The sequence below is a fragment of the Mugil cephalus genome, chromosome 15, assembly GCF_022458985.1.
Source record: "Mugil cephalus isolate CIBA_MC_2020 chromosome 15, CIBA_Mcephalus_1.1, whole genome shotgun sequence".
In the NCBI taxonomy this organism is placed as follows: domain Eukaryota; kingdom Metazoa; phylum Chordata; class Actinopteri; order Mugiliformes; family Mugilidae; genus Mugil; species Mugil cephalus.
The window spans coordinates 9,020,666-9,048,271 of record NC_061784.1 but is presented as its reverse complement, the minus strand read 5'-3'; the positions used below and the strand labels follow the sequence as shown (position 1 = coordinate 9,048,271).

The following is a 27,606-nucleotide window of genomic DNA, read 5'->3' as shown; positions in this document are numbered from 1 at the left end:
ACCCAAGCCACCAGCAGCAATACTGTCTGATGAACCGATCCAGCTGCTACAAACACCTAGAGGTCAATGTGGGCGTTTTCTGTGCCAGCTGGTGTGAGGACGGCTGAATGTTGTTTCGAGACCTTTAAACTGCATTCATCCACATTGCTGGTACATGGCGTTACATTGGCTTGTGACATTTGTGTCTTGTGTTGAGCGACATAGCTTCTGGGTTAAACTTTAAACCCATTTGGTCTCGCAAGGTTGTGTGGTCGCATATTATGAGTGAGAGATATTTATTTAAACATGTCTCATCGTACAAGGTTTTGCAATTGTGGCATTTTTTTTAAAATGGCTTTTAAGCCATGGCCATTAAAGAAATTTTGTCATGTCCTTTTTGTGTCATCGGTGCACATCTATACGAGTCTGCGTAGCTCTTCTTGTTTTCTCCATGCTGTAACCTGGTTATTAGCATGCCTTCAGTGCTCCAGGACCCTCAAAAGCCCGTGGGCTCCAGACACCAAAGGCTCAGTGAGGCAAAACCAACTCCTAAAGCGGAATCGCATAGTGGGTCAATGTTGTGCGTTCCCTGAGACCGTTCATTGGATGACTGTTTTCCAGCCCTCCCCATCCCCTTCGCCTTTCCACTAATTAGGTTGATGGGTGTCATGTTGTCTGGGTGCATTAAGGTCACGGTCACCTATCGCGCTCTAACGAGACGCGTGTCAATAATTTGTTTGTAAAAGCTGAGTGTGTTCACGTATTTTTAGACTAGTTGAGCAAAATCCACTTTTTTCATCCGCTCTCTCTTTGTGTTGACGTCTGATGAGCTCTACAGCGAGAACACTGTCACATTTATAAGGCAGTAGTCTCCTGAATGTTTACCTAATGTTCACTCCGATATGACTTGGGAAGAATTGACACAATGTGGACGAAATCGTTGGTGTGGCTGCATTTTTTTTTTTTTTAATAACATAACAGGAAGTGTGTCTACATTAAGATGTTTTGCCGATTGGACGGATGCACCATGGTCTGCTGTGAGTCTGTTATCATGAACAAGTTCAGGTAAAGCAGTTCATCCCTCAGGCTTTTGTCACACTCTTAGCTAGGATGTAAGACGGACCACTGTTTTCCTATAGCTGTGAATGTGCTTGCTAACCAGAGTGCATTGAATGAGGCTTCTTTGCGTTTCTTTTGCGTTGCTTCCTTTGTTGCTGCTCAAAATGTGGACAGGAATGGCCTTATTGATTCTGCCTGAAATGTGATTTTATATATTGTTTATAGACTGTGAGGTAGCACCTGAACTGCAGTAGTGTATCCACAAGCTATTCACTTGTTTTTTTTTTTTTTTTTTGATTATATCTTTAATTTATTACAATTCCTTTAGAATTATCAAACATGTCCTTCTACCGCAATAGAAATCCATGTCAAACGGGGGTTGGATGGATTAGAAAAGGTGATAGAAGCTGTAACATACAGTGGATCATATACATAGTTTTTCCTGCCGGCACAGATTCCAGTGCAGGGAGAGAGTTTTGGATTCCAAACATGTTTGAGCTGAATTTTGAGCCACAGTTCACTCAACATCTGTGAATGAGAGTATCTGATTTCACTGGGATCCAACAACGGAAGAAATAAAACGCTGCTGCTTATGTTGCTGACTTTACAGAAGGTAATTCTCTATTATCTTTCCTGTTTGTCCAAGATTTATGTACATCTCACTTACAAATGTTTCAGCGAGGCTGTTATAGCTCCATTGAGAGAGAGTCATACCGGAAGGTTTATTGTAGGTTGTAGATTGTTACCTTTACGGCGAACTCAAACAGGAATACAAATGGACTCTGCTTGCAGCCTCGTTATTGGCCCAAACCTTAATACTTTTTTATTGTGGGGATTTTTCCACAATCTCAGCATTAATATGCCATCAGATTATCCAACGTGCTCTAAGCAAATCATTTTTTAAGCCCAAGGTTAGTCTGCTATGGTTTTTACTACATCTCTTCAGCGGGTGAGGTAAGTCTGTTGTTGATCGAGTTGATGAATGTTCCCGTTCTGCTAACATGCTGTCTAGTTATATACATGAAGTGTAATTAAGCTGAAGTGAATGTCGGTCATTTAAGGCCACACATTGCAGAGAGGCTATACATATGGTTGTAAGCACCTAAAATGTCAACATATTTATTAGATTGTCGATTGAAAATGGGAATCACTCCTAGCAAACATGATGTCCACTGGAAAGGCTGTTGTCAGGACAGATGCATCCTGGGCTGCTCCTCTGTCTGGTTAGTTGAATGAAGTGACAATTCTCATTATTAAGCAACACAAAGTCCAAGGGAAAACAAGTGTGTCCATTTTACCTTTTCAGAGGTTAAGCTTTCCCCTGCTTTCCTTAGCCTCATGTGCCAGGTAGTTAACATGCAGTTTGTATACCAGTGTGTATCCAGTGTGAGCAAGGGACACACTTTGTCCAAAATGGCCTGAAAGCTGCTTGGAGTGCAAGCTGTCCTATCCACTCTTTCATATTTCAACCAGTAATTTCAGGTTAATATCAGTGATTCATTTTTTAACGATGCGTCTGGAGCCTTTAATAACTGAAGATCATACAGGAAAAAAAAAACACACTCATGCAGGACGTGTATGTAGAGTAGTGCCTGCTTTTAGACAGCACTGTCAGACAGACTTTACATTCATCTTACAAAGGTGAAATTGGCAAAGTCATCCCCTTACATTTATTCTCAAGGCTCAAGACGGTAGACTTTAGAGGAGGCGTCAGAGGACAAACATAAGGAGGCACAGGCGAAAAAAAAAAAAAACTGTGAAGGCTGCGTCAAATATAGATTTTTGTCTCAAGTTTGTCCTGGGACAGTGCAGACTTGCTGACTCCTGTGGGCAGGGGTGGACATGTGGACATCAATATGGGGCCGTAAACTAAAGGCCAGATTTCAGTTGCCCTTTTCAATTCATCTGGGACAATGATTCACTTGCGAGATGAGATGGCAGCTGAGAGATGATCTATGAGAGAAGACCAGGATATTACAAGCCATCATTCCGATGTTTCCAGTTTATTGCGCTGCATTTTAAAACCTAACCCTGCGTGGAGGTAGTGTCACTCAACAAGGATGCTGAACAGCCTGCCTTGTCATGGCCTAATTCCTGTAAAGCTCCAAATTACCTCATGAATATGCACTACTGAAGGAATTAGGGTCAGTGCCTGTCAGCGCAGTCAATATCATACTGAGGTGGTTCGTATATGAGCAGAACAACAGTAGGAAACCTTCAGAACAGACCTGCAGGTTTTCTTCTCTCTGATCTCTGCTTATGTTGTGCTTGAGGGTGTATTACCATACATACCAAGATTAAACATACTAACATTCACAGTTACTAAAGTACAAGCAGCCTCCTCATTTTTTTTTTTACTCTCAGGCGTAAAAGAACTTTTCAGCTGTATTGTGAGTTCTCTGATGCAGTCTGCACCTTCCTCTCCCTTTTCTTACTGGCATCACTTAAGTTATTGTGAAAGTGTGATATCATGTGGTAAGTTATGACACGACAGCTTTGAATGGCTGGGGAATAGCAGAAAAATATGATAGCATGGCTTCAAAAACTGACTGTGGACTGAGAACGCAAGAATGAAGAAAAAAAAAGAAAAGAAAATGTCTCATTAAGCCTGGTTTGATTTTGATTGATTGAGGAAAGAACACATGATTTCCTGCATCCTCCTGTTGCTCGTTGCTGTCTCCTGAAATTTAAATGCAAATAAATAGTGTGTAACAGATTTAATTTATTTTTTATTGTCAGATCCATATGGCTATGTAGTGGTTTCCTACGCCTCTGCAAATCAAGCAGACTTCGTCCACTTAATTGTGGATGTGGACAGCTGCACAGACTTCCTGGCTTTACACGGCAGTTTCTTGGTGATTGATCGAACAACTTAGTACGATGATTATTGTTTATCCCATTAGTAGATCTGTATAAATGATCTGTCTGCGACTAATGGGCTGAACCACACACCTTGAAAACTGCGTTTTATTGTTTCTGGAGAGGGAGCCTGGTCAGTCGTGGCTTTGTGCTGACAGAGTGTAGCGCTGACATACCATCCTTGCCCCATTAATCAGAGCAGAAGGGAAGGTAATGAAGACAAGACATGCAGGGATGCATCCAATCAGAGAGCCACGGCTTCGCGCTAGCATGCCTTTCCGGCCTTGTAAATGCCGTCAGGGATAATTGACAGGAGAGATGCCGCGCTTGGGTAGAGGATTAGTTTTAGCCGAACCCACCAGCAATTTTAGCACAGCTTTCCACAAGATTTATGTCGAAGGTTTCCTGATAAATCACTTAATGGTGTTTGTCACAGTGAGTCAGCATGTCGTGCTAGTTGCAGGGTGCTGCCCTCACTTGCCCTTCTCTGCGCAGCGGTGGCGACACAAAGAAACGCTTCCCTCTGAGTTGTTCCATGGTGGGCCGTTGCACAGATGCAGCGCAGAGGCCGTAAACAAAGTAAATATTAAGTTAGCGGCTCTCCCCTTCTGTTGTCTTATCTTTGTTTCTCAACTAACAAGTCAAGAGAATGCGCAGCTGTTGCCAAGTGAGACGACAATTGAAATAATGCAAACCGTATCCTTCACTCCGTGGTGCTCTACAGCTGTAGAGTGAAGGATAGGTCTGCCTGAATAATTAAACGTGTGGATACAAAAATATCACGATTTAGTATACTATTCAGCTTGATGAGGCTTACGACCTTAAAATGGCATTCGAAATGACTGAATGATTTAGCATGCCGTTAGATATATTTGTAGTCACCGCTCTGTGGGTGCTGATTTCTGCAAAGCCGTCCGTTTCCCCTCTTCCTTTATGTGACGTTGGCAGCCTTCAGCTTTTCTTACGCTCTTTTAATGGATTTAATAGGCAGCTAAAGTTGTCGAACTCTCACTCTTTCTCACTTACTCTACTGTTTCCTGTTTACCTTCACATCTGCCGCCTTAACCTTGAGATACAACTTAAGCTCAAGACACTGTGTGTGGGCATCAGCTAGTAAAGCTGCCACCTCTGCTCATCGAAACTCTACGTTAAAATCAAACCAGCAAAATGACCGAGGGCTGATTTCCCCCAGACACGTCTGCGGTGCGTACGCGGCAATTCAAGTCAATGTGACTGTTTCCACCGAGCGGGCTGTGCCGCGGCGCGCCCCTAAAAATAGGCAGCTGTATAGGCAGTGGAAAACGCATCAATACGAGCAGACTGAATCGCTCAGGCAGAAAGTCTATTGTTGGAAAACATAGTGGATCTGGATGATTTTCAGAATAAAAAAAAATATATTATATACTATATGTCTACATACACCGATATGCCCGTATATTATAATGTTAAAAAATACTGGTACACCGCCCCAGCCCTATGTCATCATGTTGATACACATGGTGTGCCGTCATACTAAAATGTTTACATGTGACCAGCGTGAAGCCTTTGCCGATGCCATTGTTGTTGTGATGGAGGGATGATTGTTTGCTTTATACGTCACGATTACGTTGTTACCTTTCACACGTCGTGCACTTAACAGTGGTTGTGTGGCTGCGTGACCAATGGTTCCGTGCCAGAGTCCAGCTCTTCCAAATGTGCCGTTCCCAGGCACTGAACGCTTGCGCTCACACTAGCCATAGCATCCGGTCTGCGGTGGAAAAGCATAGCATGGTTACCTAAATTTCTTAAACCATTCTAGTTTGTCGTCTTGTTTTCCCCAGGCTCCTGCAGAGGGGTCGTCTTATAGTCATGATCATGTACCCTGTTATTGGTCAGGTATCGCGCTGTTAACACAGCAACAGGTGAGATAGGCAAATACAAGAGTTTTGTTTTACCATTGTCCCCTTTAAATACGTGCGACTCCACATCGATTATCCTTTGATGTTTGACTCCTGGCGTGATCTCGTGAACCGGTACAGCTGCAGCGGTAGGCGTTCTGCTCGAAGACGCCCCTGGTGAGGCACGGTACGGCGCCGCAAAAATGGATGGATCAACACAGCCCCATGCACCCTTCATATTTACATTTACATACAGTGGGTGTGCTGGCATGTCTTTCTTATGTTTTAGTTCGAGGCAGATGTTGCAAATATGAAGTTAATTCAATTTAGTATGAATTTATTATTGTCTTGATACATTAATTGGGAAAAGAAATTAATATTGTTTTGATATACCATCTATCTAGCTATTCATGTCATAGTGTTTTTTTATTTATTTATTCATTCATTCCTTACATTAACACTGGTGGTAGCTTCGTACTGTCCATGTATGTCAGTGAATGAACATGAAGCAAATTGTACTTTGCTTTGTGTGTGCAATACAAATGCATTCTTCTAGCATTTATATTTAATCTCATTCAACCTATCTGAGGGTCAAGCAGGGCCCTGAGGCCCACACATGCCCAGGGATGAAATGTTTGATATATTTGCTGTGTATGTATTTGGACATGAAGGACTTAGTCTGCCGTGCATTAAAATAATATAAGCTCTCGAGGATTGACCAGAGAGGGTCCAAAGTGTAACAGTGAAAATCCTCTCGGCTCAACTGATGGACAGTCGGGGTGTTTATGTGGCAGCAGTGGCGTCTGCAGCATGCAGTTGTTGTTTTTTAAATTAGTGTTCATTTGCACCGTAAATGCAATGTTCAGAAGTTAGAAATGCTTCATTTAAGTTTTGCTGAACGCTGTGCGGGTCCTGGATTTCTATTCCCACGCATAGAAGAGTTGTGCTCTCTGCTGTAAGAAGACACTACAGCAGTTTACTGTCAATAAGATCCTCCACTGGTTAATGCATGTGTCAACATCATGCAACGCAGAATGTCAACACATTTTGCATGGGGCATTGACCTTTGCTTTGTCTCACTTGATCTAGTCAAACAACAGGAAATAGGTTGTGTGATGTTAACTCATCATGCCAACATAAATCCCTGGGAATATCCAGGATAGTCTCCAGTAACTACAGTTGATACTTTGATAAATTATGGTCCAAGTCAAAGTATTGATGAATGTGAGGTCGGCAGTTTGTCAGAATTTAAGGAAACGGGCTCTAATTTGTTGCGTTGATGGAAACTCAGACGTCTGTAATTTGGTCTTGTGGTACGTCGTCCATCCCTGTGCTGCTTCGCCGTGTGCAGGATAAAATCAAGTGAAAACCTCTGTACAACTGAGCATTCGTGGTAAGAGTAAGTAATCTGAATCTGGTCATTGAATTTGATTAGATGAAGATATTTACTTGAAAAAAAACACTGTGTCCTTATTGTTGTTATAGCTGCATCACTACACAGACTCAAATCTCTGCTTCTCCTCTCTGCTCATTTCTCAACTCTGCAATTCAGATCTGCATCTCACTTTCTATTGTATTACCTTCTCTGGTAGTTCGCTAAGTGTGCTCACCTTGTGTTGTGCTGTTGTGAGGGGGAACCTTATCAAATTTTAGCCTGCTAATTATTACGACGAGTTTTGTTGCCCAGCTCTCTCCAAGAGCTTCTAAATCAGCTTCAAGGACATTCTTGTCTCTTCTCCTCTTTGCCTGTTAAGTGCATCAGAATCAATTCACTTTGGTACATTTTCTGAAAGGCCAAGTGACTCACACTGTAATTTCCTTTAGACTGTTTCTCTTGCCAGGCCACGCTAATTAATTACAACTCAGGAAAGGCTTGTTTTGAGGGTCTGACCACACAGTCTTTTTGGTGGGTCAAGGGACTTTTACTTTAACATAAGATTCTTCTTTAATGATCTCATCCGCAGGCTATGATTCACACTTAGGTAAGTTTGTGTCTCCTTGAAATTTGACTATCAGTCAGATGAGGTCAGCCTCACTGGAGACGAAACTTAACCTCATGATGTAATTTGACATAACTGAAGTTCTGCAGTCAAGTCGCTTGAATCTGTTTATTGCTGTCAAGTAGAAAGTCTTGAGGTTTTGGGCTTCATGTCAAACGGAACAGTTGTGGCGTTGCCTTGGGCTCTGAAAAAATGATAGTTACTTTATGGTTTTCTAATGTTTTATGGGATGAATAATTAAGCTGGATGTTCACACGTTGAGCAAATTCCAGGCTGATTTCAGCAGCGTAGTTTTGAAGCGTTTGACCTGCATAACTGTGTCTGTTTCCTTTTCGTCAGTGCAAAACGCATCAATGGTCAGAGCCATTTCAATTCAGACTCCGTCCTATTCACCGCCGCTGACATAGTTCCGGTGGAGTGGTTTGGGTCCATCTTTCGCTGGCAGCCTCGCGTGCTTTGCTGCCAGATAGTTTGGCTTTCCTGACGCTAACCCAAATGTAGTCTGCTTTGTTAAATCCTCCTCTTCATCTCCTGAGACCCAACCACATGCCAGCGTATTAAACAGGCTGTTATGACTAACAAGACCTTCTAACCAAACACACAAGCATGGAGTTGCATGGGGGATGGCTTTTGTTATAAAGGAAACATATCTAAGCTTTTCTAATCATCTGCACAAATAACCACACTGATGTGGTTACGATCATGTAACGGCCCAGGTTTTGATTTAGGAAATGTATTTGGGACCAATCACAGCAATGTGTAGTGACATATGATAGGAGGTGCAGGCCATGGACGAGTGTACCCGCGTTGATGTGAGTCAGAGCCATAAAACTGGTTTGAGAGATAAAACATGAAAGTTGAATGTTAAGATTAAACTGCTGACTCAAATGCAGCTCGGAAAATTGCGTTTTGAGTGCAGCACTCATTTCTTATGGTTTGAATACATTTTAGAAATATCTTTAACTTGAGGCTGTTCGACATCACATGCTGTCATATAATTGCAATTCTGTTTTTTTAACAAAATACTCCATCTCAAAGTCAGTGGAAGATATGCATTGACGTCACTGCCGCCTGGGGCCACGCTGAGTGGAAAAAACACAGTGAAATGTATCAGTAATCATAAATGTGGATTATCAAATCAAATTAAGGATTAAGGATCCATAGGAACTAGTATGGATTTGGAAAAGTGAATTAGCCTCAGTTTCAGTTAGTTTAAGTTAGTTTTAGGTAATTTCATTATGGTAAATGTAGCTAAATAAAAGATGCTAACGCTAAGAGTTGTACTGAGAGGTAACATTGGCTATAAAATATATAATAATAAATAAATTAGCTGACACTAAATGTGAACCACAACATCATGTTTCGGGGCCTGGATTCCAGTTGTTTCTTAGTAATGCAGCGATCCATTTACTACTTTTTTTTTCAGGAGCCTCTACAAATATATCTCTGACTGCTTTTCAAATCCGTTGGTACAGTCAATCGCAAAACAGCTCTTCACCTTTTTCTTAAAAAAATTAATTTTACAATTTAGACAGTATTAAAGCCTATGATTCGAGCTAATGTGGCTAATTCATGCTCAACTGTCTCCACTCAGTGGCCGTAACCATGGAGACGTCTGCTTGCTGTGACGTCATGTGCATACCCTCTATGTAGCATTTTTTTTCAATGCACAAAAAAGACAGTAAAAAGGACAGAAACATCTAATAACACTGTTAGTCAGTAATTAAGTGCAGAAGCTTTTAGCTTTACTTGCTTTCTCTTTTGGAGAAAACAATATTGGGGGCCGCCTTCAATCAGATCAGTCTATAGCAGATCAGTCTTGACCATCACATTATAACCAAGAATGTGCTGACTTAACCAGGTTTATTATCAGGTCAACTGATATCTTCTTTAGAGCGATAATATCATAACTCTTCTCTATAGTCTTGCAGTGCTTTCCATGTGGGCCCTAAATGCTTCCTGCAGCAGGTCATATTGTGTGACTTCCTCGTGACTGATGTGTCATGAACAGTGGAACAGCTCAGTCACGCCCTTTACAGAAGACAGAGCAGTCGGCTTATTGCACACTGTCAACACGACAATGTTTTGCGTGTCTTTGATGCTGGATACGGGGATGTTGCCGTTGAAGTCGCCGTGTGAGTGAGTGGAGCTGCAGTTGTTTGCCCAAGGACAGGTGTCGCTCTCAGAGATCGAACCTGTAACCTTTGAGCTGTGCTCAGCGACCTTTTAGAAAAGTTTTGCTTTAATCAGAAGGCAGCCCTGCTGCTTGCTGCGCTGTTACTTGAATAGAGAATGGAGAAGAGGTGCAGCATGTGAGGACATCCATTAAGTGTTTGTTTGTTTGTCCTCCGCACACTGTTTGCGCGTCCGTTGCTGCTATCAGCAGGCGAAGGGTTCAAGGATGCTCCTAGTGTTGACAACACTGGAGGAATGTCAAGATTGGCTCTAGCCTCATTACACAAAAAACCGCTGGGTGTCTGTAAAAATGCCAAGGTTGAGGATGATTTCATGTTGCTTAAATACACAACTAAAAACGCAATGATTCACTCTGTTCCTCAGATGAATTAATTAACCAGGACTCGTTAAATGTAGCTCATGAGAAGAGCTGTTTGAAAGTTCTAACTCCAAGCTGGGAGTATGAGAAGGGACGTCTTAATTGACGAAGAGAGATATATGTGGAGGAATGTCTCTTTTATTACTAGAGGGAAATTTAGTGACGTGTGTGAATCATACCTGAGATCTATGAGATTTATTCCCCTTGAGAATAGACCAAGATGATGGTCAAACAAGATGATGAGATACAAACTGACCTGAAGTGTACATTTCCACAGTTCTTTTTAAGATTCAATCCCCAATTTGAAAGTTATTTTTTTCAGTAACTAACAAATATGAATGTTTTTGGCTTGTGTTGTATGACATACATTATATCTGTTGTTTTTTAACTTAAGTTTGTGAAGATGAGTTTTTTTCTTACTTTAAACTTTGAGAAAGGGGGGTGCATGAAAAAGCCCCCGTATTATTTTGACATGGTCAGAGACGGGGGTGTAGATTCAGTCTGGTTGTTGTTCTTTCAGGTGGTAAATTAAGCTTGTTGCAGAGAAGCTCCGTGTTGATGTTTTGCCCTCTTGATAGTTCAGCAGAGCAAGCTTTACAAATTACTTATCAGAAACCAACAAATGGCTACACACCGGGCTGTCAGAAACACTGGAGAAGAGAGCGGAAAGCTCCGTGGAAAGTTGAATGCTGTTTGTTGCCGGATCCTTTGACAACTAGTCGCAACGAGCGCCAACGTTGACGTCACCGCTTAATTTACACATCAATATGTTTGAATGGTCTGTTCTTTCTAAATGAGTGAGAGCGGCTGCGCTGGAAAGGCTGCGGTCATCAGACATTCTTTGCACGTTCGCGATGAAGGAGGTCAGAAGTGTCACATGAAGAGAGTGACTGTGGAGCAGCTTAAACCCGAACTGCTTAACTACACACTCTAGCTGCTGTGTAGTGTCTTTAGCCACAGCTTTCCAATAAATATTCAGTTTATTTAGGTAAAACAATAAATAAAATAACCTCTAGTTTCTTTGTTATTCACAGGATGTGGGTTTATGTTATATTTAGGGTTAAAATAACACCTGTTTAAGTAAAAAATGTGCTTTAAATCCAAGTCTGTTTAGAGCGACTTTTATTTAGCTTCAATTTAACCAAGCTGCCTCTACCAATATTTATATGACTTAACTTCCACAAGAATCACCAGTAGCTGTAGAGAGGCTTTCTGCGGCCCTATAAATAAATAAATAAACCTGAGTAGTAAGAGTCTGACTTTGGGATATTACATGAAACTGAATGACAGCTGGAATGTAGTGATAAAGTTGTACTGAGTGCAGAGCGGCTAGTGCCGCTCCGCTCTAAACTCACGCCTGCCAGGCTGCTGCATCTCACTGGATGCACCGGACACTTTGTATTTCAAAAGCAACTCGTACAAATCGCTGCTGGCTGCGCAGTTTTTGGGCTGTCGTTGGGAGTATTTTTATTTTTATGGGGAGAAAAAAAAGTGTGTTACTTTAGAAAATAAAACCACCAGTGAATTAGTCCGTGTGGATAGTAAGCACTGGAGAAGGAAAGCGCTAAACAAGGCAACACAGAGGAAAAGCGTGTGAACATTTTGACCGTGCACTGTTGACACCGATTAAACGTGTAAACACATAACTGAGAAATTTAACAGAAATCTGCTTCTTTATCATAGTTTGAAGTTGTGTTTACATCTGGTGTGAAGTGGCTCTGTTCAGAGTCGGTATGAACGTGTTTCATTCCCCACTGACTGCAGACCTACTCAACTGATGTCCTCTTGTGTAAGTTGTGTGTTGTTCTTGTAGCTTTCCACTAACTAAATGATAAATGCATCTAAACAATAAACAAATACAATTATGAGTGGACCATATGTGTAATTCAGTCCTAAAAAATGGCTTTGACTTGTGGTTAATTAGCTCATGTTGATGTTTGCCAAGTAGCCACATTTTCTGTCATTGCTGCAAACGGCAGTTTTCCATGAGCGAAAGAGACTTCAAAGCTCCTTATTCTCTAGAACTGTATCATGTATCATCCTTCTAGAGCCAATGAAAATGAACAAATACCACAAATTCATAAAAAAAAAAAAAGCAATGTAATTGAGACTTAGATTCAACTTTATTGATCCCTTTGGGACGACTCCCTCAGGGAAATTGTACATTGGAGAGAAAATGGAACAAAAGAGCTGCAGTAAATTGCACAAAGTAAACCACAGACAGGCATCGGATCTGCCAGATAACGTGTGCATTTTTTCTTCAAATTGTAGCTGCAGTGTCTTTAACTGGAAGAGGTCGCATATGTGAACCTTGACCTGCTGGTATTGATTTCATGTAGGGGGACCTATGTGCGTTTACATGGCTCACTGCAGCACTTCTGAACCGCTCTGCTTCGTGGCAGTGAATCCAGTCAGGAAGGAAAAAGCTTCGCACACACACACAATAGAAATACGTCAGCATTACATTGCTGTTGTGTTGCCTTGTTGTGTGCATGTTTCTGTGGTTTGTCACGGCTGTTTTGTTGCAGCATCTGTTTTTCTGTGCCGTTGCAGATGTTCCACAAATGTCTTTTATCTAGTTTCCTGCAAATTTCCAAGAAATTACTGACTTTTTCTGACCTCAGTCAAGTCCGATGGTGCGTTCCATTTACGTCGGAGTTCAGTCAGCACTGGGAATGACGTCGCACTTGAGTAATCGGTGTTCCAGTTACGGAAGTTGGAAAACTAGATGACTGCGTCCATTTTTCTAAATCTTGATATTAACTAATTTTATTGCTATAATGTTAAACTAAATTTTGGCTTTTTAAGTTACACAAATTGTAAAACGAACAAATAATTCAAACGAACTGAGTTGATGAGTTTTAATTATTTACAGTGATGAAATCCACAAGACCAAATGAGGCAGAAATTTTAAAAAATATTCACGTTTTGATTGTTTAATTTCAACAGTTTGCAACATGGCGTTTTGCTCTGTTTTGGTTTTACCAGGCTATTGTTTTTAGCTATTGTTAGTACGACACGGGCTTGTAGTTCCATATAACACATATAAAACTTAAATTACACTGTAACAGCATTTCAACATATGCATGTCGAAAAATATTGTCCGTACGACCGACTTAGTGCAACAAAAACTAATCAGAAGTGCGAATTAACAGTATATTACAGGAGCTTATAATTACTGTTTACACATGCGGCGGCCATCTTGGAAACTCGACTCCAAGTAGAAAATCCGATTTCTGGGGGTGTTACAGTTGAAAATTCCAACCCGCAACTCGGAAATTCCGACTTCTGAGTACAAACAGAACGCACCATGACGCTCTGACTTTTCAGTAAATTCATTTGCTATGTCACATTCATGAAGCAGTAACTTGATGCATAAAAGTCACGTAGAATCCTACTAAAAACTAGGTCTCCAAGCTTAAATGTGTGCAGCTGTGTGCAAACATGGAGGACAGTAAATATTACGATCTGAAATGTGATCATCTCTGGGAACAAATACCAGGTGGTCATAATGTAGTCTAACAGTATTTTAAGCAGAAGCCTTTCAACCCTTTAGCTTTAATTAAGTCAAACAACAACGTAAGTAGTCGTTAAGTGAGACAAAGCTGACGGTGCGATTTGGCGTTTCATGAGTTTGTTCTTACTTATGCTGCCGTTCTAGTGAGAGCGAGCGTGATCACTGTGTCCAGACTATTCCGTCTCGATTTTTTTTAATCTCCTATGAGATGAGCCGAGTCTCTGTCCTCTTTCAAGGTCGGCCATTTTATGGGTTTTCTGCTGCATCAGGTATTTGTGTGGTAAGCTCAGCCTGGTTTGCTCTTCCCGGCTGCATGCTCGGCATACACAAACTCACTTCCTCCTTTTACCTTATGCGCGCAGCACATGCCCACTGCACACACGGCAACGAGAGAGACGTCTATTTCCACACGCGCCAGTGGAAGGCAGTCGCTGTCACACAGACACGCACACAGTTAACGTCAGATGTGTTTATTAGCCTGTGGGAGTTTGCAGGAGTCCGAGACATGAGATTAATTTTAGCCCGTGTCTGTCTCCGCAACTCTCTTAGCTCATGTCATGTAAATACCATGTGCTGCAGTTGTCTGGTTGATACCGTTTTGATTTAAATAGATGAACTTCTGCGCCGAGTATATATCGATTCACAGAAGCTGATCACTTTTCCATGCAGGTGTACTTACTCTAAGGCCGGTCCCAGGTTAACACAAGGTGATGCGTTACTTTCTGATAGGTCCAGATTGAGGGTTAATCATTTTAAGAACAAACATCCCTGAAACTCTTTGAATAAGTAACTTTCATAGAGATCAACCTGAGCCTTTAAGAGTGATTCCAGATGGAGAGATTTGTAATATAGCAAATAAACTAGACTGCATCTGTATTGACTCTGTATGTTTTTTATAGACAATACGTTTGGTGCCTTTTTTTTTTGGCTAAACTGTGCACCACACACCCCAGAGGGCCCAGGGGATTACGTCGGCCCGGTAAGGCTGCCTCAGATGTAGAACCAGCTGCTTGAGTCTGGCCTGTGAGGATTCTCCTCCTCCCACGCTTCCTCCTCTGTGCCTCTCCTCACACTTTCCCTCCATCGCTCTGCTCTCCACGCCGTCCTCGTGGGATTAGAGCGCAGCCATTGACGGTCACAGAAATCTTTATTGGGTCATTCCTGTTGTGTTGCCGTTGTCTATTTTTGTCCGGGGACAACGTCACGTTGGGAGGCCGTCATGTGGTGGGTGGCATTAAGGCAGTAATACCCATAACACGGTGTTCTCTGCTGTGATTACGGGCACAGTGATGATTCAGGGCATTGTTGATAGCGCCGAAGTAATCTCAAAACCACTAAAACAGTCCCTTCATTCAGCATCTCGAGGGATTCGCTCATATTTTGCGTTATTGTGACTGTCAGGTGCAAATGTTGTTGGGAATTTTTCGCATTTGCTTCGCAAAATAAAAGTGATATTTCTGAAATTTGGATGTTTGTATGTGTTTCCATTGAAAGGTGTTGTGCGAATGGGCTGTGACTCATAAAGTCTCGTCTCGCAATATCCCATAATTTTCTAAAAGTCTCATCACGCCGGGCTTCACTTTGAGGAAATGGACTTCAAATGAACTGGTCATGTGACCTCCTGCGTCATCTCTGTTGTCAGGGAAAGGTGAAAAAGTTTTTCCATTACACTTTTGCGATTCCTTTTATATTGATAAGTCTGAAAATCCACCTCATGGGAGCATAAAAAGGTTTTAATGATATTTGAGAGTTTTTTCAAAATGCAGGCATTTCCATTACCATTTTTTTATTGGGATATTTAGGTTTTGCGCATTTCTAGGCGTAATTGAAATGCACAAAGTAAGAAAAAATACATATGCATATTAATTAGTTGCACCAATACTAGTTGTTTCCTGCTTCTTAAGTGGTTTGCTCTGTTGATGTTAGATCTTTTGTCAAAGTTACTGTCTGGGGAAAATGGCGTGAAAAAACTAGGTGCTCTTAAGTAAAGTCTTACCTCTATAACAAAGATATATTTTACTTACTGTGTTTTTACTTAACTTTGCGTTAGTGTTGTCAATTGTTGCAGCACCCGTACAGCCACCTTTTAGGGGACTGGGTTTGGAGTGTTTGCGTCATGGCTGGGCGGCATGACCAAAAATGGATATCACGTTTTTTTTATTTTTCATGCATAATCACGTGTTCACAACCTTTTCTACTGGCTGAGAGAGAAATGAATGCATTGGATTGACTAAGGATGGACGGTTTCACTGTGATGAGTAAATATTGTAGTATAAACTCACTCTAGTAGTAAAACAGGTTTGTATGGCTCTGTATTTGCATTGCCTGCTGTTGTGGAAATCTGGGGACATTTACAGCTTGGAGCTTGAAAAAAAAATTCAAAAAAATGAAATGTTATCAAGATGAAATTAAGTCACAGGGACGATTATGGTTTCATTTATTTTGACATATTTAAACATATTTAAACCGCCATGTCTTTAATGTCAATTGCAGCGCACGCTACTACCGTAATAATTGTAGTCTGCACACAGCCTTTTTTTTTTTTTTTTGTCATTCATAAAAATCTTAAATTAGGGACACTTTTGAACAGCTTTACATGAGCCATCAGCCGACACGACACCTATTTTTGCCACAAGTCTTCTTGTTCTGCAACTCCGTTTTGCGGACCTTTCCATCTTCACCACACCTCATAGTGACGAACCATACGTGTTTAGAAGCGCTACATTGAAAACAGTGTCTTGTGGAGCAACGTTCCCAACGCTGTGTAATCAAATACACATATACTTGACAAATTCATGTCACATTCATAGGTATTACTCTCTGGTTCGGGAACTGTTAGGGTAGGACTAACAGCACTGGCCACTCTTTGTTGATAGGGTAATAATGCAAGTATTTTCTGCAGCAGTCACACCCATAAAAAAACAAAATGTTTTGCTTGCAATATCGTAGCCGACAATAATCAGGGTGGAGCAGCACAAGAGATTTTGTGAGAGATGATGATGATGTCACCAGTTGAAGTCATCAGTCGCCATCTTGTCACTTAGAGTGACATAGAGACTGCTGCACTTTTGAAAATAATTTACACAATCTTCCCGGTTCACTACCTCTGCTGTGGCAATTCAAACAAAGTCAGAGTTCCTGGAACATTTGGAAAGCACCTGTATGATAAAGCAGTGGGTTATCTGCTATATAACAAGCCTGCGTTTAGGGTGGTGTCCTGTTTATTGGCTCTATATGTTTGAAATTGTGTTGTTGATGACATGTCTGCACTTGAACACAATCTCTACAAAGACTGATTTGACCATTAAATGTGTGGCTTTTGGATGGAGACCCCCTGATAACGTCCTCCGCTGGTATAACACTGCACTCGGTTTCTTTTTGACTGTTGAATCACACTAGAAAGTGTGCGCCAGAAGCTCAGTGTGTTAACATCAAAGTAAAATTCAGCCCTGCAAAGCCCATGGCATATTTGATCGACAGAATACACACAGATAATAACACCCCCTTTTTCTCTCTCTCCACTCTCCCACCCCCATCTCCCCCCACCCCTGTTTTCCCACTTATTTTCTTTTCACCCCACATCATTTTCTCAGTCTCGTCTTTATTCCCCGCGCTCCTCTCTCCCGCCGCTCATTTTCCCTCGTCATCCTCCCGTTTGCCTATTCATGTGATTTCTTTTATCTCATTTGTCCCTTTCCTTCCTGATCTACCTCTTCACGCGCACACACCCCCTTCCTTCCCTCCCTCCCATCCCATCCCTCCCTCCCTCCCCCCCCTTCCGTCTCCCTCCCCCCGCCCCTCCCTCTCCGCTTCTCTGGCAGGCTGCTCATTGCAGTGAGTCAGTATCATGGAGGCAGGCAGCGGGGCTGCCGCAGCGGTGGGGAGTGCAGCACTGGGACTGCTGGGAGCCACGGCCACGTCCAGCCATGACATCTTGGACAGGTAAGAGAGCGGCACCGAGGCTGCGGCGCAGCCTCCCAAACAGCCTGAGAGATCCTCGTCAGAGTGGTGTGTGTGTGTGTGTGTGTGTGTGTGTTTGTGGAGAGATGGACCACACCTTAGGCAGTGCCTTAGTGAGCATGCTAGTTTGTTTATAGTCAGAAAAGGGGCTTTGAGAGGGATGTGTGAGCTTGGTGCATTCACGTACAGTGTGTTTGCCCAGATGCAGAAAGCTTGCCTTCCTGTACTCTCTGTACATGTGTCTTCCTCCGTATCTTTACCTGGGAGGGAGGGAAAAGCCTCGGTTTTGACCGGTGGAGAGTCTGGTTTGTGCTCGTGAGTGTGTGTGTGTGTGCTTGTGATGGAGTTGTTGATGATACAAGGTGTGTGTGTGTGTGCCTCACAGTTCGTGTGTGCCTCAAGGAGAAATGACACCAGGGTATGCGCATGCTGAGAAGGGTGGGTGGGTGGGTGGGGGGGGGCATTTCTAGATGTGCTCGAGTGCTGTAGCTGAGCCGATAGGGTGAGTTTGCATAGTCACCCTCCCACCCCCTATTAACCGCCCACTCCCACCCCACACACACACACACACACACACACACACACACCCCTCCATTCAACCCCCATGGCGCCTGGGTGACAGCCATCGGTGACCGTCACTGCTGGAAACCCCTCATTCAGATTTCCTCGACTCGCACAGCCAGTCAACTCTCGGCTCTAATGACCACGGCCCCCCCCCCCCATCCACCGAGGAGCCGAGTGTATCCGCTTTCAGCCAGTTACGTCATTGCTACAGCTGTGCACCCACACCCACATGCCCGTGCACTCTCGTCACACACACGCCCGCCCTCGAGCACCCACATTCACAAAAGCGCGTGTGGACGCGTATCCCGTAAACAGCCGAGCTTCACAGGAATGTTTCGGGACAAACATCGCCGGCGATGGACTCGCACGCAGCACACGCTCATCCAGCGTGTGTTGCATCTCAACACGCTTCCTCATGCGTTGCGAGCTCTTTCATTAGCCAGCAGGTGCTGCGGGGATGTGACTTATCTCCTCTACATTAAGCTCTCCGCCAACGAGGTATAACTAATCTCTAACACATCCTGGGGATCTCCTTTGACACATTGTACAATCAGAGATGGAAATTGGAGCTGTGACTCATTTAGGTGTTTCGCTACTATTTCTGTTAGTCACCACTCACATTCTGACTGGCGTGGATTCGTTTTCACCAGCCTGGAGTGACACTGAAGTTTTCCTCTTTCCCGTCTCTGCGCTGAAATGCACGTCCACCATCCAACCAGGTATCCAGTGGCCTCCCTCTGCGTTACCGCTAAGGCGGCACGACATGGACCTATTGTCTCTGCCAGTTCTATTGAGCGTCATGTACGTCCGTCTGTGTTTTTGTTGACGCGCGCTGCTGTAAGTTATCTCGTGGAAGGTGGTGCTTGTGGGAGGGATTACAGTTAATTCTGCTATGCCCCTCCACCTGCCCCTCTCTCATCGCCCCTCCAGTCCTGAACTGGGTCTAAATCCTGCGCCGGGGTTACCATGGCAGCAGCAGCTTAGCATACATTAGACAGCAGTCCAACATTACTACTGAGAGTGAGTGAGTGAGTGAGTGCGCAAAAATAGAGAAAAAAAAAAGGGGGAAATAACAGGGTGACGAGCAGAGAGAGAGAGAGATCAAGAATGGGAGGAGGGAAAGAAGTTTCTCTTCTGCTAAATCGCTGTAGATGATGTCGTCCATCGTATTCATACAGAATGTGTGCGCTCAGATTTCTTTCATCGGAGTTGACAGGGGAGGGCGTTTGGCTGGGACGAGTGCATTATAGAAATTGTTTGGTGAATCCTAGCGGACGGAGGGGAGGTCAGATTCCAGCACTGAGGAGGGCGGGCCGGTGACACGAGGCCCCCGTAAGGTGACAGAGACAAATAGAGGGAAAGTGCTTTAAAGCTTCATGCTGTTTTGTGATTTCTTAATCCAGTCAGACAGATGAGTGGGCAACAGAGGAGCGTGCTCTGCAGGAAGGACCCATGCCAACAACCCAGCTCCCATGATTCTCTAACTTAATAGAGCGCTTATGAGGAAGTTGATGTTTTACTCGTTACTTACAGCGAGATGATTTGACTCATTTACATTTAGCTGTGAGTGATTATTTCATAGCACCGAGGGGACACATCCACAGCCAGTATCTTGACATGAAGATGAGTTTACTTGCTATGGTTAGTCCTTCTCAGCATGATAGACCAGCTGTGTCTTTCCAACGCGTCAGGTCTGTGCAAATAACACTGATAATATCACTATGATATCACCAGGGCTCGGAGACGTGTCGAAACACAATACTTGCTTTACACACAGGGTCTTGAAGATGTTGGATAGCAGCCACAGACGTACCTATAAAACACAGTGTTGTGCTGTATTATAAAAATGCAGCAGTTTTGAACTTGTCGCAATGTCTGTTGGTGGTGTCTTGGATTTTCACTCTTAACTTCGTGGGCCTTACTGAGTCACCAAATTACCTTACCTCTTGGTTGATAGAATAAAAGTTGTTACAAAGATCTACAGATGGAGAAATCTAATGACATTATCTTGTGCCTGATTTAGCTTTGGAGGTACAAAGCTTTCTTTGTGGTACTCCATGGATATTGTTGTTCACTCCAGATTTAGCCGACACTTGATAAATTAAATGTTTCAAGTCGCCGCTTGGCAAACGTCGAATAAGGTTAAAACAGTATGACTGTAGTAGGCTTGGTTGTTTCTGTGACATCTGGAATAATAACAGCAGAATAATATTTATGAAGACATCCAGCTGTATTTCAGGAGGCTACCTGAGCTGTAGACTTGAAGTCCAGCTGAGGCGCGGCGGTACATTAGCTCAGAGTGCTTGGACGGGGTTTGCCATTGTGGGATGATAACACTTCATTAGTAGCTGGTAGTAATATGCGGTTGGAAGCGTTGTCTGCGATGCCATATGTAGGACAGATAAACTGCCTCACAAGGGTTGGATCGAAACTGCTGGCCGACTGGAGAGACTTCAGGGCCGTGGACGGGATCCAAAACATGCATACGGCTGCTAATAGCTCTCAGCTTCTTCTTCTGTGTCCATTTATCGCTGCTTTCTGCTTTCAGTTGGTTGGCCATTCGCAGTGGAAACTAAACATGTGCAACCAGTCAGTGGGAATAATAAGTGTGACCGGCGGCTTACTTGACATCATTTAAAAATATACAGATGCATTGACGAGATCTACAATGGTGCCATGTGGCTCTCGTCTGGCCAACTTCACAGCACTTACACGTTACACTTAAGAACATGAACCTTTTAACTGGAATATTATGACACCTTGGAATTAAATGCGTTGTCAAACAATATTTGAGGTCTGATCTCAGTTTCGACCTCTCTATGCAAATAAACGCAGACATTATTTTGGCTCGTAGTAGAATATTGGAGCAGCTGCTGACTCCTGTTGATCTCTACCTACCGCTGTATCAGAACCACAAACAGTGCTGCTGCTTCTTGTGTGTGTGTGTGTGCGTGTGTGTGTGTGTGCGTGTGTGTGTGTGTGCGTGTGTGCGTGCGTGTGTGTGTGCGTGCCATGACTGGAAGAAGCTACACATATTTTGGAGCAGTTCTCTCACACTCGCTGAAAGTGCGAACGCTTGTGAGGTTATTTTTATTTATTGAGTTCTGCCCTGACTTTATTTCTGTTGCATAGCCTCACAAAGCTCAAATTATCAATGGAACCCAGGAAGCTTTCATATGCACTGTGATTTCACTGGTGCACCATTAGCCATGAAACAATAAAGGTAAATAAAGACACCAGTGATGATTAAGGAAACTTCCTGTAGCTACTTGCCACTTGCTGATCATTTTAATGATGGATTTATACACAGTGACTGGCACTTTCATTTTTGATCAAATTTATTCATGAATATGGAAGTTAATGTGGTATTGTCACGCTATGGCTAATTCCTTCAAACATCAATAATTAAGTGCAATTAACCCGCACATGTTCTGTTGGTCCGACCTCAGTCCAAGAGTAATATGGGAAATAAGGAAATGAAAGCAGCACTAACGACGTGGAAAGCAAGCAGGATCTGAAGTGGGGTCGTAGTGAATAATTGTATTGTATAGATGGCAACAACGCACCATGTTGTGTTAAAAGTCCCAGAAGAAGAAGAAGATGCAAACAAGCAGCTCTCCAGTCATTTTGCATTTACTGTTGATGTGAACTCAGTTATGAACCAATCAAGCTAAGATGTTAAGAGTAATAAATACATAAAAAAAAAGCTTGCAGCTACAATTGAGAAAAAATACATAAACGTCTGTTAACCATGGACATTTTGGGATTAATCATGATTAAATACTTTCATCTAGCCCTATTTATTAGTTTAGCCAATTAATAGCTACATAGACAAAATATGTCAAAAGGCTCTCATTATAACCATGTATAAAAGTGTTTTTTTTTCTGAATGAATGAGGCATAACTAATTTAAGCAAGAGCACCCCTGCTGAGTCAGCATTTACTGTGAAAACAGGATGTGATGAAATGTGTGCTGGACCACTTCCAAATGTGGTCTGAGATTGAATGACTCGAATGTGTCCTCAGTGCGTCCTAGGTGTGTTCACACCTGTATTTTAAACTGGTCACTGGCAGCTGGATGAAACGATCAGGTCTGAACATGGCCTCTTCAAATCATACAAAGTGGAATCTATTTTCCCCAAAGCCGTCTCGTCCTGAAAAGTCGTGAGCGTCAATCAGAGATAACAGCCGACGGCCAAGATTTCTGTTACGTTGTTTCTTCAACTTTTAAAAAATTAGGGTTAATAATTATCATTACAGCCAATGACAATCAACGTTTGCCGGCTTTAAGCTTTCACTTTCTACTGGTTGTCAATTATCCGACTCATTATCCTGAATTTTTCAAGTATTAAGACTTAAGTGCTTCTCTGACTCCTTCATGCAACAGTAATAATCTTTGACATTTTGCCACTTTATTAATTGAGAACACTTGATTACAGCAAAAACAACCAGATAATGCCTTTCTTCATGCAGCTGCAACCACGAGCTTGTTTTTTGCTTTGGTCTTTGGATCGTCTGATTTCTGAGTGCGCACCGGTACTTAGACAGTGTTCAGTTTTAGCTCGTCCTCATTTTTGAAAGGACTGTACCGGGAACCGGATTCTACGAGCACAGCGGTTCATCATGTAACATGTATTTTAAGATGCTCCTGTTTAGAGGCGCAAAATACTGGAGGAAGCAACTGAAGAGATGTTACACTGGATGTATCACAGCCGAGTGGACACAGTGGAAGGAACCTGCTTCTGAAATGTAAACGTGGGAGAATCTGGTTAAATCTGACACTGTTTTATGAGACACACACACACACACACACACACACACACACACATAGAGGGGGACTAGAGCAAGGTCAGAGCAGCGAAGGAAAGAAGGGGAAATGCATATTTAAATAGTGATTACAGAGTTACACTCTGCTCCCAATTTTGCAATACCACAAGAAGTCTTGTTTTTATCTCACTACTTTTTTTCCGCCGTGTTTCCGTCAAAGCAGCTCAGGTCCTCTGATTCTATTTACAGACAGTTTATGCTAACCAGGGCTCATTTACATCTGCAGGCTTTGTATATACTCCATTATATATACCCTTTGCCACTTACAGTGCTTTGCAGCTGGCTTGTGTGATTTACTTCAACGTCTCTCGTGATGTTTTCTGCAGTGCAGCACATTCATCCCCTACCACTGTTGGAATGTCTTTCGAGCCCCAACTAAGCTTGAATTTCACTGTCAGAAATATTCCTGTCCTTGCTTCAGCCATAGGCAGCTAGTAGGAGCACGGTAGCATCACAGCAACATCCTCCCTGAGGTACATTTTTACTGGTCATCCTTGACATCGTGACAACGGATACCTTGGTCAAATTTGATCCTACTCACGTCCGATCAGCTGACACAGTGGCCAGTCAGTGATTTATATTTATATTGTGGATAAAAGCTCTAACGCAGTAAGACAGTCAGTAGCTGCGTTTCCATGAAATGACTCTTGTAAAGTCTCGTCTTGTGAGACTTCAACAAACTGGTCACTTTTATATCGATACATCTGAAAAACCACCTCACGAGAGCGTAAAAATATTTTAGCCTAATTTGATGGGTTTTAACGTGATGCACGCGTTGCCGTGACCACTTTTTATTGCGATATTTTGGCCTTTGCACATTTCTAGGGGTAATGAAAACGCAGTGTGCGTCAGAGATTTGAAGATTCACGGCCACAGCTATTGACAGTCGTACAGACTCCACACAGGTGCTGTGTAATCCTCGGAGCGTCTTTTGTCGAAGATAGAAATGACAGAAAATATGCCGTTGATTAATCAGCCATCTGGCATGTCAGGCTAACAGTGATGCAAATGATCTCGTTCTTTTACTGTGGCGTTCCGCGACAAAACAAGCGGTAATGGGATGAACTCTGTTGGGCATAAGACAAACAATTATGGCTGTGTGTAATGAGCTGCTTTGTTTTAGCTGAATCACCATTGAAAATGTGAATAGTCTCTTTAGCTACACGGCCAATTCTGTCTCATTCAGCGTTCCTTGTAGATAAATTATTAACGGCAAATAACTATTTCAACCAAACCAAAAAAAAACACGTTTTACTTCGTGTAGAGCCGAGCACGTGGCACCACACTCTCTGCAGTCTTCAGTCACCACTCATTGGATCCCTTTCATCAGACCAGCACCATAATATTCTCAGGAGGGCGTTATTGGCATTTCTAAAAGTGGCGTGTATCCATGTGTGTTCAGTCCAGTGCAGAAAACATGCTATGCTCTTAAGAGCTGCTTGCATAAACAGTGATCACAGCCACCCAAACTGGCAGCACTTGTTGACTTGCTTTGGCTGTGTTCGCTCGGCTTTCGTCTCCTAACTGGATTTGTGCCGTTTATTAGTTTAAAACTGACCGCCAGTCGCGAATTAAAGCTCGTAATGTGAGATTTCTTCCTTTCAAATGCGAGCGTTTTCATTTTTGGTTTCAGCTGGACGGAATCTTTGTCTGTATCGCACCGTGTAAAAGCGTCTGATGGAATTATGCTTGAGATGAGTTAATTGTGTTCATCACGGGGACTTCCCGTATTGATTTTGATCAAGGACAACAAGCTGAGACGTCCAGTAAAGAACTGTCCCCTACAGAGTCCTGGTTTTTACGTCTCAGTCAGTCTGGGAGAAGAAAAATTAAGAAAAAGTGAGGTTTCTGTTTTTTTGAGAAAATAACTTCTTAATTACAAAGATAATAATGTTGAACTATCAGCCGACCCTCATAATGTGTTAAAACTGTGGGTCTGCGTGTGAATAACTTGACTGTTAGATGAATAGTTGCACAAATTGTTACTCTAAGCTAAGGTTAATGCAAAGGGACCATTTGAAATGACTTGTGACAATGTCAGTAGCTGGAAATAGTTCTGGATGATTTACGCTTTCACTCGAGAGTTGAGCTGATTTCTTAGACTCAAATTTATTGTCTTCCAAACGTCACAACAGCACATTAGAGGAAAGGCTTTTTAGAACAGCAACTATAAACAGATGCAAAAGAAAGTAGAACAATAAATATTTACAGGCATCTTTGTTTAAAAATACATGTATCTCGCACTGTTTAAATATTCTGCACACCGTATTGAAGGAAGCAGGAATCCGAATTTAGCATCTTCAGTTCAGCGCTACTGTAATTTTTTGTATTAAACAGTTTGACCAGCAGACGCGTGAATCCCGCGCGTTTTTTTGTTTTGCGACAGCGGGGCATCTCCTCCGTCCTCAAACCTGTGTGTCCATGCGGAGGGGGGCAGACCGGCCCTTAACAGTAATCCGCGGCAACTGTGTTGAAATATTGCCGCAGAAAAGCCGCATGATTTCTGTTTGGGGCCCGAGCACATGAGTCAGACATTCAGTGGCTCCAGCGGCGAAGCGGCCTAATAGCAGAGACACGAGAAAGTGGTGGCTGAGGATAAATGCAGGGAGAGATTCATGGCTTTCATTTCCAGAGCAGAAATTGAGCTGCTGGTGCCTTTATGGACCAAAATTGCCAAGCTGATGGAAATGATTGAAAACTAGTCAAGATTGAAACTGTTTTAAATGCCGGCTTCTTGCTGTTGTTTCTTACGCAGTTGGAGGGAGAACAATTTTGGACTCAGCAGGCTGGGAGCTTAGGAAGGCTGGAGAAAGTTTCTTCTATTGTTTGGATTCACATAAAGGCGAGAGGGAAGACAGAAAGCGGGAGAGAGCGCGGCTGAAGGCTGAGCAAGGTTCTGGTAGCTGTGGCGTTATAAGACTATTTGGAGCAGATGCTAGAACGAGCGGTTCTTTTCTCCTCGCGTGCCTCCTCGCCGAGCAGGGCTGGGAGTTCTGGGAGAAGATGGCACTAGGTGAGCGAAATGCACTGTGGAAACTTTGGCCCTTATCTGTGGCGTCTGAAAGTGCTTCACACTGTGTCAGTGGTTCTCAAGCCTTCCATGGTAAGTAGTGCTTAAAGCTTGTCATTAGGGTCTGCGTGGCTGTGGGACACCAGTTAGTGGCCAAGACGTTCTGAAAGCCTTCTTGCAACTTCGTCCTTATCATTTCCCACATGACACAGAGGGTGACTTTTTTTTTATACTGGAAGTTAGGAAATAGATTTATGCTTCTTTCTCTTGCATCTGTGGCATGAAATACATTTTTGCAGGCACCATTTTCAACTAAATCTAACTTTTCATAATGTCAATCTGGAATCTTTCTGTTGCATTCAAATGCAGCAAAAGTCTTAATAATGACTCATTCAGATAATATTCAAATTTTCAAACAATGTTTCCATCCACATCTTTGAAGCAAGTATCAGGGTGCAATTTGTTGCTGTTTCTTTCCTTTCTTATGCCATAAACGCAGGTGGATGTAAATACATCCATTGTTTAAATGTGTCTCCAGTCAAATTAGTAGGTGAAGTCAGTCACTAAGGAAATACAGAGGCACTATGAGCCTCTGGAAACCGAGACATGGCAGTTTGAGAGGAGCCCTAAAATGAATAAGAATAGAAAATATAAACTTTTAGGTTGCATTACGGAGCATGATGTTGATCCCAGCTGTTGGTGTGATGGGATAAATTTGTGTCAGTCACTCTTTGCAAACGGTCCCTTGAACCCCATGAGTGAGAGAGGAGTACAAGTTGAGTTTGTTATGTACTATGAAGCAGGTTGATTTAATGAGAAGAGATGGTGGGAGGTGGAATTCATGCGATGAATCTGCAAAGCCATGAAAACATTCCTCTTTTTATGAACCTGAACTTTATTAAACTAGATACAGGGCAGCGTAAAAGTATTTAATCCTTGAAAATTTTCTATATTTCAGCATAAAAATTACTGCAAGCTTCAGTGGATTATCACGCGAGTCCTTCAAGTAAACAAAGGGAACTACTTCAGGTCTTAGATGCTGGTCAGTTTCCTCACATCAACTCTTTGCTTCAGGTTCTTCCACAACATTTCAGATTAAGGTCAGGACTTTGACTTGGCCGATCCAAAACATGCACTTCCTTGTTCTTTAACCATTGTTGGCTCCCAACAAAAAACTTTGTTACTTCTCAGACTATTATGCATCTTCCTTTTGGGAATTTAATTTTCCCGAACAAACAAGTGCTCAGTAAATACTGTACAGTAGTTTTGTTTGGTTGAGTTCTCTGTTTCTACTTTCAGGACTTTTGCAACATCTCAGTAGGTGACTTCTAGATAGTCATTAGCTTAGTGGATAACTAGAAACTATTTTGTCCAGTTCATCAGGTGAACAGAACAGAATA

At 42.6% G+C, this 27,606-nt stretch overlaps 1 protein-coding gene across 3 annotated transcripts in view; it reads left to right on the top strand.

Moving 5' to 3' along the window:
• arhgap32b (Rho GTPase activating protein 32b) overlaps positions 1–27,606 on the top strand; it is a 91,668-nt gene that overhangs the window by 6,626 nt on the left and 57,436 nt on the right. For all 3 annotated transcript variants that reach the window (XM_047606639.1, XM_047606638.1, XM_047606637.1), the window contains exon 2: positions 17,439–17,787. In XM_047606639.1, the coding sequence (XP_047462595.1) occupies positions 17,693–17,787 (95 nt within the window). In that variant the 5' untranslated portion in view covers positions 17,439–17,692. The remainder of the gene's footprint in view (positions 1–17,438; positions 17,788–27,606) is intronic.